The 13,055-nt window shown below is 36.3% G+C and overlaps 1 protein-coding gene and 1 pseudogene across 1 annotated transcript; both read left to right on the top strand.

Annotated features, from left to right (window-relative positions):
- The first annotated feature begins 316 nt into the window (after positions 1 to 316).
- On the top strand, positions 317 to 1,818 carry LOC111274971 (protein PHYTOCHROME KINASE SUBSTRATE 1-like; annotated as a pseudogene).
- A 654-nt stretch (positions 1,819 to 2,472) lies between these two features.
- LOC111283565 (NAP1-related protein 1-like) lies at positions 2,473 to 12,221 on the top strand. The gene is made up of 10 exons (XM_022872143.2): positions 2,473 to 2,763; positions 3,297 to 3,419; positions 3,524 to 3,574; positions 3,754 to 3,825; positions 3,984 to 4,094; positions 4,186 to 4,247; positions 4,765 to 4,825; positions 4,927 to 4,983; positions 5,093 to 5,128; positions 11,749 to 12,221. The coding sequence occupies exons 1-10, from the start codon at positions 2,635 to 2,637 to the stop codon at positions 11,830 to 11,832; spliced, it is 786 nt and encodes a 261-aa protein (XP_022727878.2). The 5' UTR covers positions 2,473 to 2,634; the 3' UTR covers positions 11,833 to 12,221.
- Positions 12,222 to 13,055: the final 834 nt, after the last annotated feature.

Below are 13,055 nucleotides of genomic sequence, written 5' to 3'. Positions count from 1 at the left end.
ATGGATTGGTTTCTTTTTCACCTTCTTCATTCCTTCTTTGTTGCCTTATTATATTCTCTCTCTCTTCTTGTATATGCAGTTGATGTTGTAGTTGAAAGATCTGTTACCGTATTTCCTTTATGAGGGCATCCCTTGGGTTAACATTGGTAGTTGCTGCAACGTCGATGTTGGCTTCAACCTCTTTTGTTGGTGCTTGACAACGATGACCTGTCATAGCTCTGATCGCAATTTGATGTCAGAAATTGATGTTTGAGATGTGAAGATTAACTGCAAACAAACAAACTCACAAAGAAAATAACTCACAAGGATTTGAATAATGACAGAATATGATTATTGGATTAAAAGGGATAAAAGTTCATCACCAAGACTAGAAACTAAATGATACAAAAACACTACCCTAAGAATTCTAATCAAAGAATATAGAACAATAAAAGTTCACCACTCTAAAAAATCTACCTAAAAGATACAGAACTTGAAAAATAATCTAAAAGACTACTTAAAGACAAAAATAACTTTATTCTCCTTTTTACCAAAAAATAATAGAAAATATATAGGCTAGGAACATCCCTCCAAGCATAGAAACTTTTAGATTGCATTGCTAGAATCATGTTTAAAATCATGAGATTTGCTTATGAATATAATCTGCCAATTTACTCCTAAACCTAACCACAATCCTATTCATATTCATGATCTTCTTTTTTCAGCTAGTGTGAACGCAATCTTCTTATTCCAGCTCACCTTATTTATATATTTATTTAGTAGATTTGGATCAAAGATAAGCTCATCTTATTTTTGAATAAGTCTGCCTTAATCTCAGTCCAAATTGAATGTTGTGCAGACACTTTGATGTCAACCACCAGTTTTGAAATCTGGGCTTCAAAATGTGACAGTTAATACACAATTGGATGATCTAAGAAAATCCCTAGAAGTGTTTGGCTCCGCTGCAATAAAGGGAGACACAGCCAAGAACCTTGAAAGGAAACTGTCCATGTTAACTTGGGATGCCATTCCAAATGCCCAAAACCTTTCATCTATTTCCAGAAACAGCCAGGTAGGCGAGATATTGAGAGTGTTGCTAGCTCAGATCTCTTTGAGATAGATAACATATCTGGCAGTGGTCAGGCCTTGTTCACAAGGCAAGCATCTGATGCCATGTCTAGCTGCACGACCCCATATGCACCAAGCGATACCAGCATTGAATGGAGTGTCGTCACTGCCAGTGTAGCTGACTATTCATTTGTTTCAGATTATGATGAAAAGAAATCAGCAAAAAATATTAGAGCTCTAGGATCAAGAACAGCCAGTAGAGTGGCCAACACCAAAATTTTACCAGACAAAAGGCACAAAGAAGTCGATCAGGTGGGGTATTGAGGTGAAAGAGTCACAAAGCAGTTATGATCGCTGAAACTACATACAGAAGTAGAAGAGATGAGAAGTCAAGGCCTTCGCACCTGCACCAGCTTCCTCAGTTACCCCCATGCCAGCAAAACTCTCACAAGCTGACATTAAAGTGAAAGATCTTTGATTTCCCATGAGCTTAACAAGCTTTTGCCATGAGAAAACTCACTGTTACTCTTCTGCTTTTTATAAGCACATGTATTACAGCCTCGGCCAATGCAGCATGACATGGATAAATCAAAGGTGATTATGGAAGAAGATAGCTGAAAACATTTCCATCCGAAATATAAATTTCAACTTGGCTTTATTCTCTTTATATATGCCTTCAAAGTACTGATTTTCTCTCTAGAAAAATTTAGCACAATGGTCCCTATAGTTCGTGTCACTAAAATGCACAACAGCCTGGAAACATAAAGAATTTGTGTCGGCAATTGGACCCCAAAGAGGGTTAATAGGCCACGTACACCTGACGCACTTGTCTAATCAATTACCTTTATTCATTAGCTCAAATATTATTCTTGTTCTCTTGATTTTCAACTTGGGGGACATTCTCGTTTTGTTTTCAACCTTTAAAAAATAAGTTACTAGAAATATTTTATTCTCCATTCCTAATTTGAATGTATACAAAAATTAAAACTTTTCTTAGAAAAAAAATAAACTGTAAAATCCTAAAAATAATTCTAAGAAAAATCAAAAATAATTTTTAAGAAACTAATAATAACAATAAGAAAAAAATTTTGTTGATATTTATTGTCACTGAAAATCTCAAAAGAAGAAAATATCAAATTTAATTATTTATTTTTTTATGGATTTTTTTCTATTTTTGTTGTTGTAGTATTTGTTTGCTAATAAAAATATCCAATGTTAACTTGGCTGAAGTACACGAGCAGCTGGAAGATTTGTTGACCAAACATCAAAAGATGTAATCAGTTCTTGAATTTCCCATACTATCCCTAGAATTGAAAATCAAATGACTATAATACCATAATATGTCCATCTGTCAGATTCTGATCGGTCCTTTTACATATCCCAACAGAGCAGATATAAACTCCCAAAACCCTGGCGTTTTGTCCTCTCACTCTCTCACTTTTCTCTCTAGATATCAAAGGGGAGAAAAACATTAGGGTTTTAGAGTGAGGAGAAAACAGAGAGAAAGGGAGCAAGATAGAGAGAAGAGAAGAGACCAAATTTTAGGGTTAGGGTTCTCTTTTTCTTGTTTGGTGTAAGAAAAAAATAATGGTGGCGGACAAAGGAAAGAAGGTGAAAGTAGCAGAGAAAGGAGAAGAAGAGAACTCTGAAAATATCGATGGAGACCTCGTTCTTTCCATCGAGAAGCTTCAAGAGATCCAAGACGAGCTCGAGAAGGTCCATTGTTTTTACTTGCATTTTACTTTCACTTATATATCCATGCATATATTTGCTGATTTTCTCGTATTGCTTGTTTAGGGTTTATGAGAAAATTTCAGGAAAAATGCTAGAAAAGTTTGGAATTTTTTATAACAATCTTGAATTTCCATGTGTTTTGCTGGGATAATTTTTATCGAACGTTGGTTCAAGTGTAGTATTGAATTTGTTTTTATTTCAATTGTGGGTCAATGAAATAAATGTTAAAAATGGTATTTCAGTGATTGTTAATTTCTGTACCTGATGGGCTTTGTCTGTCGTTTATATGTTGGATACATCTGAATTATTGTAGAAAGCTTTTGTCCTTTAATTGTTTTCTTCCGCTTGTTGAAATGTCCCGCCCCCCTTTTTTGTGGTTGCTTTAAGTTATTGTGTCTTATTGTGAAGAAGCGATTTAATGTGGATATGTTTGTTTATGAGCTTGTCGGTAGAGTTGTAAATTGTTATATGTGTTTATATATTTAATTTTGTTGTTCCATTTTGTTATGTTGTAGATCAACGAGGAGGCAAGTGAGAAAGTCTTGGAAGTGGAGCAGAAGTACAATGAGATACGCAAGCCGGTCTATGATAAGCGGAATGACATCATCAAGTCGATTCCTGATTTCTGGTTAACAGCTGTGAGTGATTCTATTTTTTCCTTCTGAATTTAAGGTACTTTTTTTTAAAGCTGTCTCCATGTTCATAAGAAGGTTTTAAATTGATATGTGTTCTTCATGTGCAGTTCTTGAGCCATCCTGCTCTTGGTGAACTTTTGACTGAAGAGGATCAGAAGGTTTAGTGTCACATCTTTCCCAAACGGAAATTGGTTCTGCACTTATTTTACTTTGCAAAATTGATTTTTGGTTCAATTTTTTGTAAAGCTGTTTCTGGATGTTTGCTTTTTATGCAATCTTAGTTAACTGCTTTCTTATTTTTTTTATCTTATTGTTTTCAATTATTATTACATTGTAGATATTCAAGCACATTAGCTCGCTTGAAGTGGAGGATTTTAAAGATCTGAAATCTGGATATTCTATCATGTTTGTAAGTTCATCTATGTTCCTTTTCATACCTCATTTTCTAGGCAATTGAAATTGCTTTTACTTTCTTTTTCTTGCACTCAACTGCTGGTAAAAGTTAATTATTCTATGCTCTAATCTGTCCTGATGATTTGTTGACTGACTTTTATTATAATTTTTCAGAACTTCAATCCCAATCCATATTTTGAAGATACTAAGGTTACAAAGACCTTTACCTTCCTTGATGAAGGAACCAAAATAACTGCCACCCAAATCAAGTGGAAGGAGGGCATGGTGAGGGCTTCTTCTTTTTTTGATGTCTATTCATCTTCTCGCTATCAGTTTTCCTTGGATATTATATTAAATTGCTTTCCTTAATGTGAAGGGCTTGCCAAATGGAGTTAATCATGAGAAGAAAGGAAACAAGCGGCAATTTGCTGAAGAAAGGTTTTTTTATCATACTTGTCAATCAATTTTCTCTCAGTCTTAGGACTTCAGTAACATAAAGCTTGATATTCGTTTCTTTAATAACTTCAGGTTCAGGTTGTGAAATGTGGCCACTTTGTTACTATTTTCTCATTATTTTAATAATTTTCTTGTATTTAGAGTAGCATTTTGTAAGAATTTCATTTTTTACAAGTCATCTTCCTTCTGTTTTATTGAGCCAAACCTTGACAGATTGAGTTTCCTTTGAGTTTCTCTTTTAGTGTAGACAAATTAACATTTATTTATTGCAATTCCTTGGCAAATGTTGAATAGTGATTGGTGTGCTTATAAATGGTGTGTATTTATACATATTTTTTAGTTTCTAATAAGTTGCTTTATAAATTGCTAGTCATTTGCTCTGTTGTAAAGTTTGCAATCCATTTATGCCACTTTCTTGTATTTGATTCTTCTTTTCTCGCTCAGTCACACTGCAAATCAGCTCTATGTTGTGCTAAATTTCTTATACATATGAATGCAGCTTCTTTACCTGGTTTACCGATGCTCAGCAGAAAGATGACATGGATGAAATTCATGATGAGGTAAATTTTTTTTGCATTTATTGTCTATCTGTACCTGTTTTTTACTAATTTTGTAAAAGATCTGGTCTAAGTTTTCACTTTTCACTTGGTAAACACTACAGGTGGCAGAGATTATCAAGGAGGATTTATGGCCCAATCCTCTTACTTATTTCAACAATGTAACTTCTTTTTCTTCTGTCTTCTTCCCCTGATTTTGTTATATACCTGTTGTGTAAGATCATGTTTTGCATCCTCTGCTAATTGTTATTGGTAACTTCCTTGATTCAGGAGGCTGATGAAGAGGACTTTGATGCCAATGAAGAGGTACTTATTTATATGTTTTTGGGTTTTTGTTTCTTTGAAAAACTTGGTATAACGTTTTTGCTAATTTATTTCTCTTTTCAAATCAAATTGTGTGGCTGCAGGCTGTAGTATTTCTTTCTATTTTGTGCTATGTATGTTAAGCATATTTACTAGAGTTTTGCTTGCACTTAAAATGTGAATTTATCAATTGATCAAGAATTCGTAAAAAGAAAAATGTGATTGTAGACAACACTTACTAGGGTGTTAAGGGTTTATTGAACAGTTGGAAAGGATGAATCCTTTTATTTCGCGTTTATTTAGATGAGGATTTAATTGCTCATTTTCTTTTGCGTGGTTTTTTTTGAATCATGGTGACATTTGTGTGAGATATACTTGCTAGAGCTTGTTGTATGAATTTGCTTGTGGAACCTACTGTTGGACTTTACATTTGCATCATTTGTTCAGTTATTCATAGTTATAACTGGTTCTTCTAATAATCAATTGCTACTTAATCATTGAAGACAATTTAGTTTATGTTGTAAATTACAATTCTTTTCTCTATAATAGCATTATATTAACCCTAGAATACTCGTACTACTCTACAATGTTGTGGATGGATGCTGTAATGTGCTTGTTTCTTTTGATAAGTTTGTATTGCCCCGTACTAGTGTAATGCGGAAGTAATTAATTGGCATTTTGCAAATATATTAGCATGCCAATATTTTCCATATTAATCCTGGAGAAATCCTCTGAAACAGGATAGTGGGAGGAGCTGGGATCATGTTTCTTCCTTCCAAAACAATGTGTTCAATGTTTTGGGCTTAGGATACTTGAGTGCCTCATAGACACATAATCAGCAAAGGTCTTATCCTAACTGACGCAAATCATTGGGATTGGATATAGATTGTCTTGTGTGTGTTAGTATTAAGGCTTTAGAGAACAACTTGCTAATCCCTTGGATTACCCTTTCATTATATAGACAATACTAAGGAAGGAGAATCAGTTACAAATTACACATTAATACTCCCAATTAATCCATCCTAAATTGTCTCCCATGAAATATTCCCATAATATTCCAACTCACACACACGCATACACTAACACTCCCCCTCAAGCTGGAGCATATATATTAGTCATGCTCAGCATGTTACATATATAGTCAACTTGAACTCCTGGAAGTGATTTCGTAAGAATATCGGCTAGTTGGTCCTCTGTGCACACATGCTTCAATAATATTGTTCCACTGCCACTTTTCCCTAATGAAATGACAATAAACTTCTATATGTTTGGTTCTTTCATGAAATATTGGTTTGGAAGCAAAATGAGTTGTCGCTTGATTATCACACCATAACTTTGTAGGGGTCCAAACTGAAAGCCCAATTTCATCTAAGAATTGAACCATCCATAATACCTCTGTTGTAGCCAAAGCCATGGCTCTATACTTTGCTTCAGCGCTAGACCTAGCAACTACTTGCTGCTTCTTGCTCTTCCAGGACACTAGATTACTCCCAAGGAAGATAGCATAACCAGATGTAGACTTTCTATCCGTAGGAGAAGTTGCCCAATTTGCATCTGCATAGGCTCGAATACCCCCATCACTAGTAGAACTTTAGACTTCCTATCTATACTTCTACGCTAGACCTAGCAACTACTTGCTGCTTCTTGCTCTTCTAGGACACTAGATTTCTCCCAAGGAAGATAGCATAACCAGATGCAGACTTCCTATTTATAGGAGGGCCTGCCCAATCTGCATCTGCATAGGCTCAAATGCCCCATCACTAGTAGAACTTTAGAATATTTCCTTTGCAGGATTTCTCAATAAATATTGGAGGATGCACATCGCTACTCTCCAATATCAGGTCTCATCATGGTCAGGTAATTCAATTTTCCTATTAGTCTCCTATAAGGTGTGGGATCATCGAGTAAAGTGCCATCTTTTGGAGAAAGCTTGATACTTGGATCCATCAGTGTGTCACTGGGCTTGGCATCGAACAAGCCTTCATCTTTCAACATATCCAGCACATATTTCTTCTGAGATACAAAGATTACTTTTTTACACCTGACCACTTCAATACCCAAAAAATATTTCAATTGACCAAGATCCGTGGTCTCGAATTGGGTTTAAGATACATCTTAAGTCTGTCGATCCCTGCACTATAACTGCCAGGGATGATGATATCATCTGCATACACTCCCAACAATATAAGCCCAGAACTTTGCCACATATAAAATACTGAATGATCATTCTCACTTTGTTGCATGCCATATTGAACAAGAGCTGCACTAAATTTGCTAAACCACGTGCGTGGAGATTGCCTCAAACCATACAGAGACTTATGCAAGTAGCACACCTTCCCAAGACTCCCCTTGAGCAACAAACCCCAATGGTTGCTCCATTTATGCCTCCTCAATCAGTTAGCATGTTGAAAAGCATTCTTCACATCCAATTGATGTAATGCCCATTCATGTGTAGTAGCAAAACTGAGAAATATGTGAATAGATGTCATCTTTGCAACTGGTGAAAAGGTATCAAAATAATCTACTCTATATGTCTACACATCCCTTTGCTACTAGTCTTCGATCTAGCCATTGAACCATCAGGATTCAATTTGTGGCATAAACCTACTTGCACCCAATAGCTTGCTTCTTTTCTAGCAAGGAAACTAGGTTCCATGTATGGTTGGCCTTTAGGGCCATCATCTCATCCTCCATAGCCTTACGCCATCCTAAATCTGCAAAAGCATCACGAAGAATACGCGGCACAGTAATAGCATGAATTGTGGCTCTACAAGTCTAAAGTTGAGCAGAAAGTCCTTTGTACGAGGGTGTGTATAAAGGAAATTTTCTGTTAGTTTGCGTACCTTTATGTAGAAAAATCAGTACATCTTTAGCCATGGTTTCTCGAAGTGGATCCATCAACAAAGAGATTGTCTTAATAGGGGAAGTTTTCGTAGGTGGATCTAAGTAGGTTGTTCTAGTGTACATACGACCAAATCGAGTATCTGGGCATGCCTTAGAAGGACATGCATTGACCTGTATGTATCTAATAGATGATAAAATCTTCTTCTTCTGATATGATAGGTGATGGATGAGATTGTAGTACCGAAGGAAAATAAATCGACTTGTGAATCGCGACATCTGCTGAAATAATAAAGTGACCCAGGTTTGCAGAGTAGCATTGATACCCTTTCTGGACATGTGAATAACCTACGAAGATACACTTAAGAGAATGTGGGTTTAATTTAGTGCGACCTGGATGAGTGTCATGAACAAAACACGTGTACCCAAACACCTTGAAAGAGATTGGAAATAAAGGATGATCAGGACATAATACTTGAAAAGGAACCTTTCCTTCAAGAATCGAGGACTGCAAACGATTTATAAGATAACATGCTATGAGGATAGCTTCACTCTAGAACACCTTAAGGACCTTCATTTGAAACAAAAGAGCACTAGCCACGTCCAACAAATGGCGATTCTTCCTTTTAGCCACCCCATTTTGCTGTGGGGTATCTGTACATGAGGACTGATTAACAATACGTTTTGCATTTAGGAATTGAACAAACTCTGTAGAAAAATACTCTCCCCTATTATCATTTTGTAAAATTTTGATAGACCTACCGAAGTGATTCTATATTTCTGCATGAAAGGTGGTGAAGACAGAGACTAATTCGGAGCGGTTCGTAACAAATACAACCAACAAACTCGTGAATAATCATCAACAAATGTCGAAAAGTATCTATAACTAGATTTTGAAATAATAGGACAAGGCCCCTATACATCAGAATGAATCATAGCAAAGGGAAGTTTTTCTCTTTTATTAAATCAAGGTCAATAGGATACTCTGTGTAGTTTAGCAAACTTGCATGATTCACAATCAAAACTAAAAGAGGATAAATGAGGACACATAGCTCGTAAAGTTGACATAGATGGATGACCAAAACGACAATGAGAGTCATAAGCTAATGACAATTCTCTTGAGTATGTCATTAATCTAGATTATATCTTCTATTTGTCATCAAGCAGATAAAGACCTTCAATCCTTCCCCTACCAATAGTCTGCATTGTCAATAGATCCCAAAAAACACAATAAGTAAGAAAGAAGGAAACACTACAATTTAAATTCTTTGTAATCTAACTAATTGAAAGTAAGTTAAAAGGAGAAGAAGGGACATGTAGCACAGAATGTAAAGGTAACATGGATATAGGTCGAGCCTTGCCACTTCCCACAATATCTATGGAGTTTTCATTAGCAACCAAAACAGAATGTTTCCCCGTCATTGCAGTATATGAATGAAGAGTAATTGTAGTACTCGTCATGTTATCTGAAGCCCTTGAATCAATCACCTAAGTCTTAGAAGGGGTAGCCAAGCATGTAGTAGATTTACCTTGTATAAAAGTTGTTAGAGAGGAGATCTACGTCTGATTTTGAAGCATCTGAATAAGCTTGTCATAGTCACCTTGGGATAACTGAACTCTTTTCCCCTCTTGCTGTTGGGGTTGAAGCGCAGCATTAGTAACATATGTTGCTGGTGGGCTAGAATTGCCCTTAAGTTGCGGACAAACATTCCGTAAGTGTCCCTGTTGTCCACAATGATAGCAGGACCGCGGGTCTCCTCTCCCTCTTCCATGTTCTCTACCTCGTCCACCATTTCCTCTGCGTGGTGCTCGCCTTTCACTCTGTGGGGCCACAAATACTGCCTTGTTTTCCTGTGGAGGATCATGCTGAGCCCTGCTCAAGCACTTATAAGCATCTAGTTAAAAAGTGGATCTCTACCTGCTAACATTTGAGTACCAGCACTAGCATACTCTTTCCTTAATCCTGCTAAGAAAAATAATACAGCTAGAGCCTTTCGTTGCTCCTGGTTTGTCTTTAGATCGGTAGACAAGGGCATGAGTTCAGTAAACTCATCATATACTTCCTTGACCGCAGCAAAATATTCCATCAGGCTCCTAAAGGACTATTTTATTCTAGTCCATGCCCTAGTAACATCTGAGATTCTCTGTCAATTCTCAGAATTTGCGTAAACAATTTTTAAAGTATCCCAAAGTTCCTTGCATGTAAAGTATTGATTAAACATCACCTCGACTCGTTCCATCAAGTTGAATAATTGTTGAAGTACTTGATTGTCCTCCTACTTCCACTTTGCATACTCTGAGCTTTCCTTTGCTGGCAGCTCGTTTGTCGGAAACCAAACCTTTCCAAGACCTCGCAAGGTTACCAACACAGTCTTGCTCCATGATAAGTAGTTGGAGCCATCAAGTTTCTCATCCGACAACCGTGAGCCTCTGATAAACTCCTGAGTTGTCACCTTTGATGCGGTTGCCTCTTCCTTTGCCATGGCGACAGAACCTTCTTCCTCCAAAACACAACTGCTAATCATTCAATTAGGTAACACAACCCCTAATCAACAATTAGGAACTCCGTCCCTAGTTCTACAGCCACGCTCTACGTCAAGAAGAACTTGTCTCCCTTAATCTATCATTCACGAAGAGGTTGCAACCCCTTCTTCTTGCCACCTTTGAGAATAAGGGGGCGGCCCCCTTTCAACTAATGAGGGACTGCTGAAGAGGAAGGAAAAGTTTTAAGTATGTAGCTTTAGGGCTGCGAGATCAAAGTTTGAAGTAGCGACGGCTTAGGTGATGGCTAGGGTTGTCCTGCTAGCTCTAATACCGTGTTAGAATTAAGGCTTTAGAGAACAACTTGCTAATCTGTTGGATTAGCCTTTCATTATATGGACAATACTAGGGAAAGAGAATCAATTGCAAATTATACATGAATGCTCCCAATAAATCCCTCCTATACTGTCTCCCATGGAATATTCCCATAATATTCCAACTCACACACAAGCATACACTAAATGTGCGCATGCCTTTTAGATTTTTGCATATCAGCTTAGCGCTAGAAGTCTTTACCCAATTCAGAGTTTAAAGTTTACGGTAGTTGAAGAAGCACTTTGAGCTTGCAGGTGGCAGGTCTCTGATGGTATAATTTGAGATGCTTAAGGTAATTGTTTGGATTGCATTTCATGTAGGGAAAGTTTTGTTGTTGTGAGGTGAATGGTCATTGAGCAAATTAAAGATTCAGGTCTTGGAATGAAGATATTTATAGTTTGGTATATTGGTCAATGAAGTCCTTGATTTAGTGGTATAGATGAAGGTGGGGAATGAGGTTGACAGCAATAATGAAAATTGTGGTGATTTGAGAAAGCATTAGATGCATTTTCTTTTTATTCTAGGAAATACTTGGGTCTAGGTCACTGTTCAGGTAATAGCTCTATTGGAATTTCTAACTGCTTTTGATTTTTTTTGAATTTTTTCAGACATAAAAACATTGTTGTCAAATGCCAATGGCTTAATCATCTGTTCTGTTAAAAGATGGTAAAATATCAGAGACAAAATGTTGTATATTTATACTCATCATAGTGATGCATTATATTTTTAGGTAATTTATATGCACATTTTTTTTTTGGCCAATTGTATGCACATTCTGAAGTCATAATATTTTTTATACCAAGTAGACACCGTTCTTTTCTGTTTGTCTCAGGTTTGTTTAAAGCGTGCTGAAGTGGAATAGTATATTTACTATTAAACTCTACTTATTTCTGCCATCTTTTTATCTTATATTTATCCATTGACAGGGAAAAGATGAAGATGACTTTGATGACGATGATGATCAAGACAATGAGGATGATGACGATGATGGTGATGATGACGATAACTAAAATCACTTCTGGCCTTTGCGTGCTTTGCTTAAGTAAGAACTTGTGTAAAGTTGTCTTTTAGTGGTTGCTAAGTAAGGTTAGGGGAGGATAACCATCTTTAAGATAGCTGTCTCTGCTGTATAAGCAAGCAACTGGCATTATTGTCAGCATAGCTCTGACTCGTTTCCTTTTGCCTATCCCTCTTTTACCTTTTTTTTCTTTTTTTTTTTTTTTTGTCATTGTTTCTCTGGTTTCCTCCCCAATGATATTGGAATGCGGGCATTTCATCTATAGTTTTGTTTAAACTCCGTTAATTAGTAGAGAAAAATTATATTATGGTATGTAAAATGCAGAATAGATTATAGTTATGGCGTTGAGCTTGACATCTTTATGAATTTGAGTACTATTTAGTGATTGTTTCTACAATGTACTGAAGCGCCCTCTTTCTGTTTCTTGCCAAAATAATTACAAGATCCAAGAGTTTTTTCAACCATGTGACAGAACTCTCCGGAACGATTAAAAGGTATACAGAGGTAAATTTGAAGTTTATCTATGATTAATGACCCGTTTGAATTTTAGTGAACCTCGGGTTGAATTAAGTCTTTTTTTTTTTTTTGGTTGTCAATCTTTGAGCATGAGTTGAATTCAATCTTTTTTTGGGTTAACGGCACCATGAGTGCAGTTTTGTTGAATTCAGTCTTTGAGTATGCGACAAGGAACTCTGCGGAAGGATTAAAAGGTGCAGAGTTTTGTTGTAGATTGTTCCTTCTAGAAGGCCCTAAATTTGAAGTTTATCTATGGTGTATACCCCGGTTGGATTTCACTGTACCTCGTGTTGAGCTCAGTCTTCTTTTTTTTTTTTTGGTGGGGCAGGGGTTTGGGGACGGGGTTGACTGCAGCATGAGTTAAACTCAGTCTTTTTTTGGTTTAATTGCACCACGAGTGCATTAATATATTATCTCGGGATGCCGCCTATGGTTATCTTTCTATCCGTGATTGGAGGAGGAAGGATCCGGTGAACAATTATATCTTTAGGTAGTCGGCTGTTTTGCATAGCGTAGTTGATTACTTGTGTAAAAATTTTTAAAAAATAAAGATATTTTTTTAATTCACAAATCACCATCCAAACACATTTTTTAATTTCGTGATTACAATATTTAATTTCAATTTTAACGTCATTGTTGTTTTTAGTCTCATGAAATCAACCTATCGTTCATTCAAATAAATTCTTAATTAAAACTCTT

The sequence above is a fragment of the Durio zibethinus genome, chromosome 17, assembly GCF_047325235.1.
Source record: "Durio zibethinus cultivar Kanyao isolate XHJ-2024 chromosome 17, ASM4732523v1, whole genome shotgun sequence".
NCBI classification, from domain to species: domain Eukaryota; kingdom Viridiplantae; phylum Streptophyta; class Magnoliopsida; order Malvales; family Malvaceae; genus Durio; species Durio zibethinus.
The sequence above is the reverse complement of the archived record's forward strand: the minus strand, read 5'-3'. Positions and strand labels throughout refer to the sequence as shown.

What these genes read in the sequence shown, in the direction of transcription:
- LOC111283565 (XM_022872143.2), top strand. Translation starts at nt 2,635, where the DNA reads ATGGTGGCGGACAAAGGAAAGAAGGTGAAAGTAGCAGAGAAAGGAGAA. An exon ending in TGGATGAAATTCATGATGAG is followed by an intron (nt 4,826 to 4,926) that starts GTAAATTTTTTT and finishes TAAACACTACAG; the next exon opens with GTGGCAGAGATTATCAAGGA. An exon ending in ACTTTGATGCCAATGAAGAG is followed by an intron (nt 5,129 to 11,748) that starts GTACTTATTTAT and finishes ATCCATTGACAG; the next exon opens with GGAAAAGATGAAGATGACTT.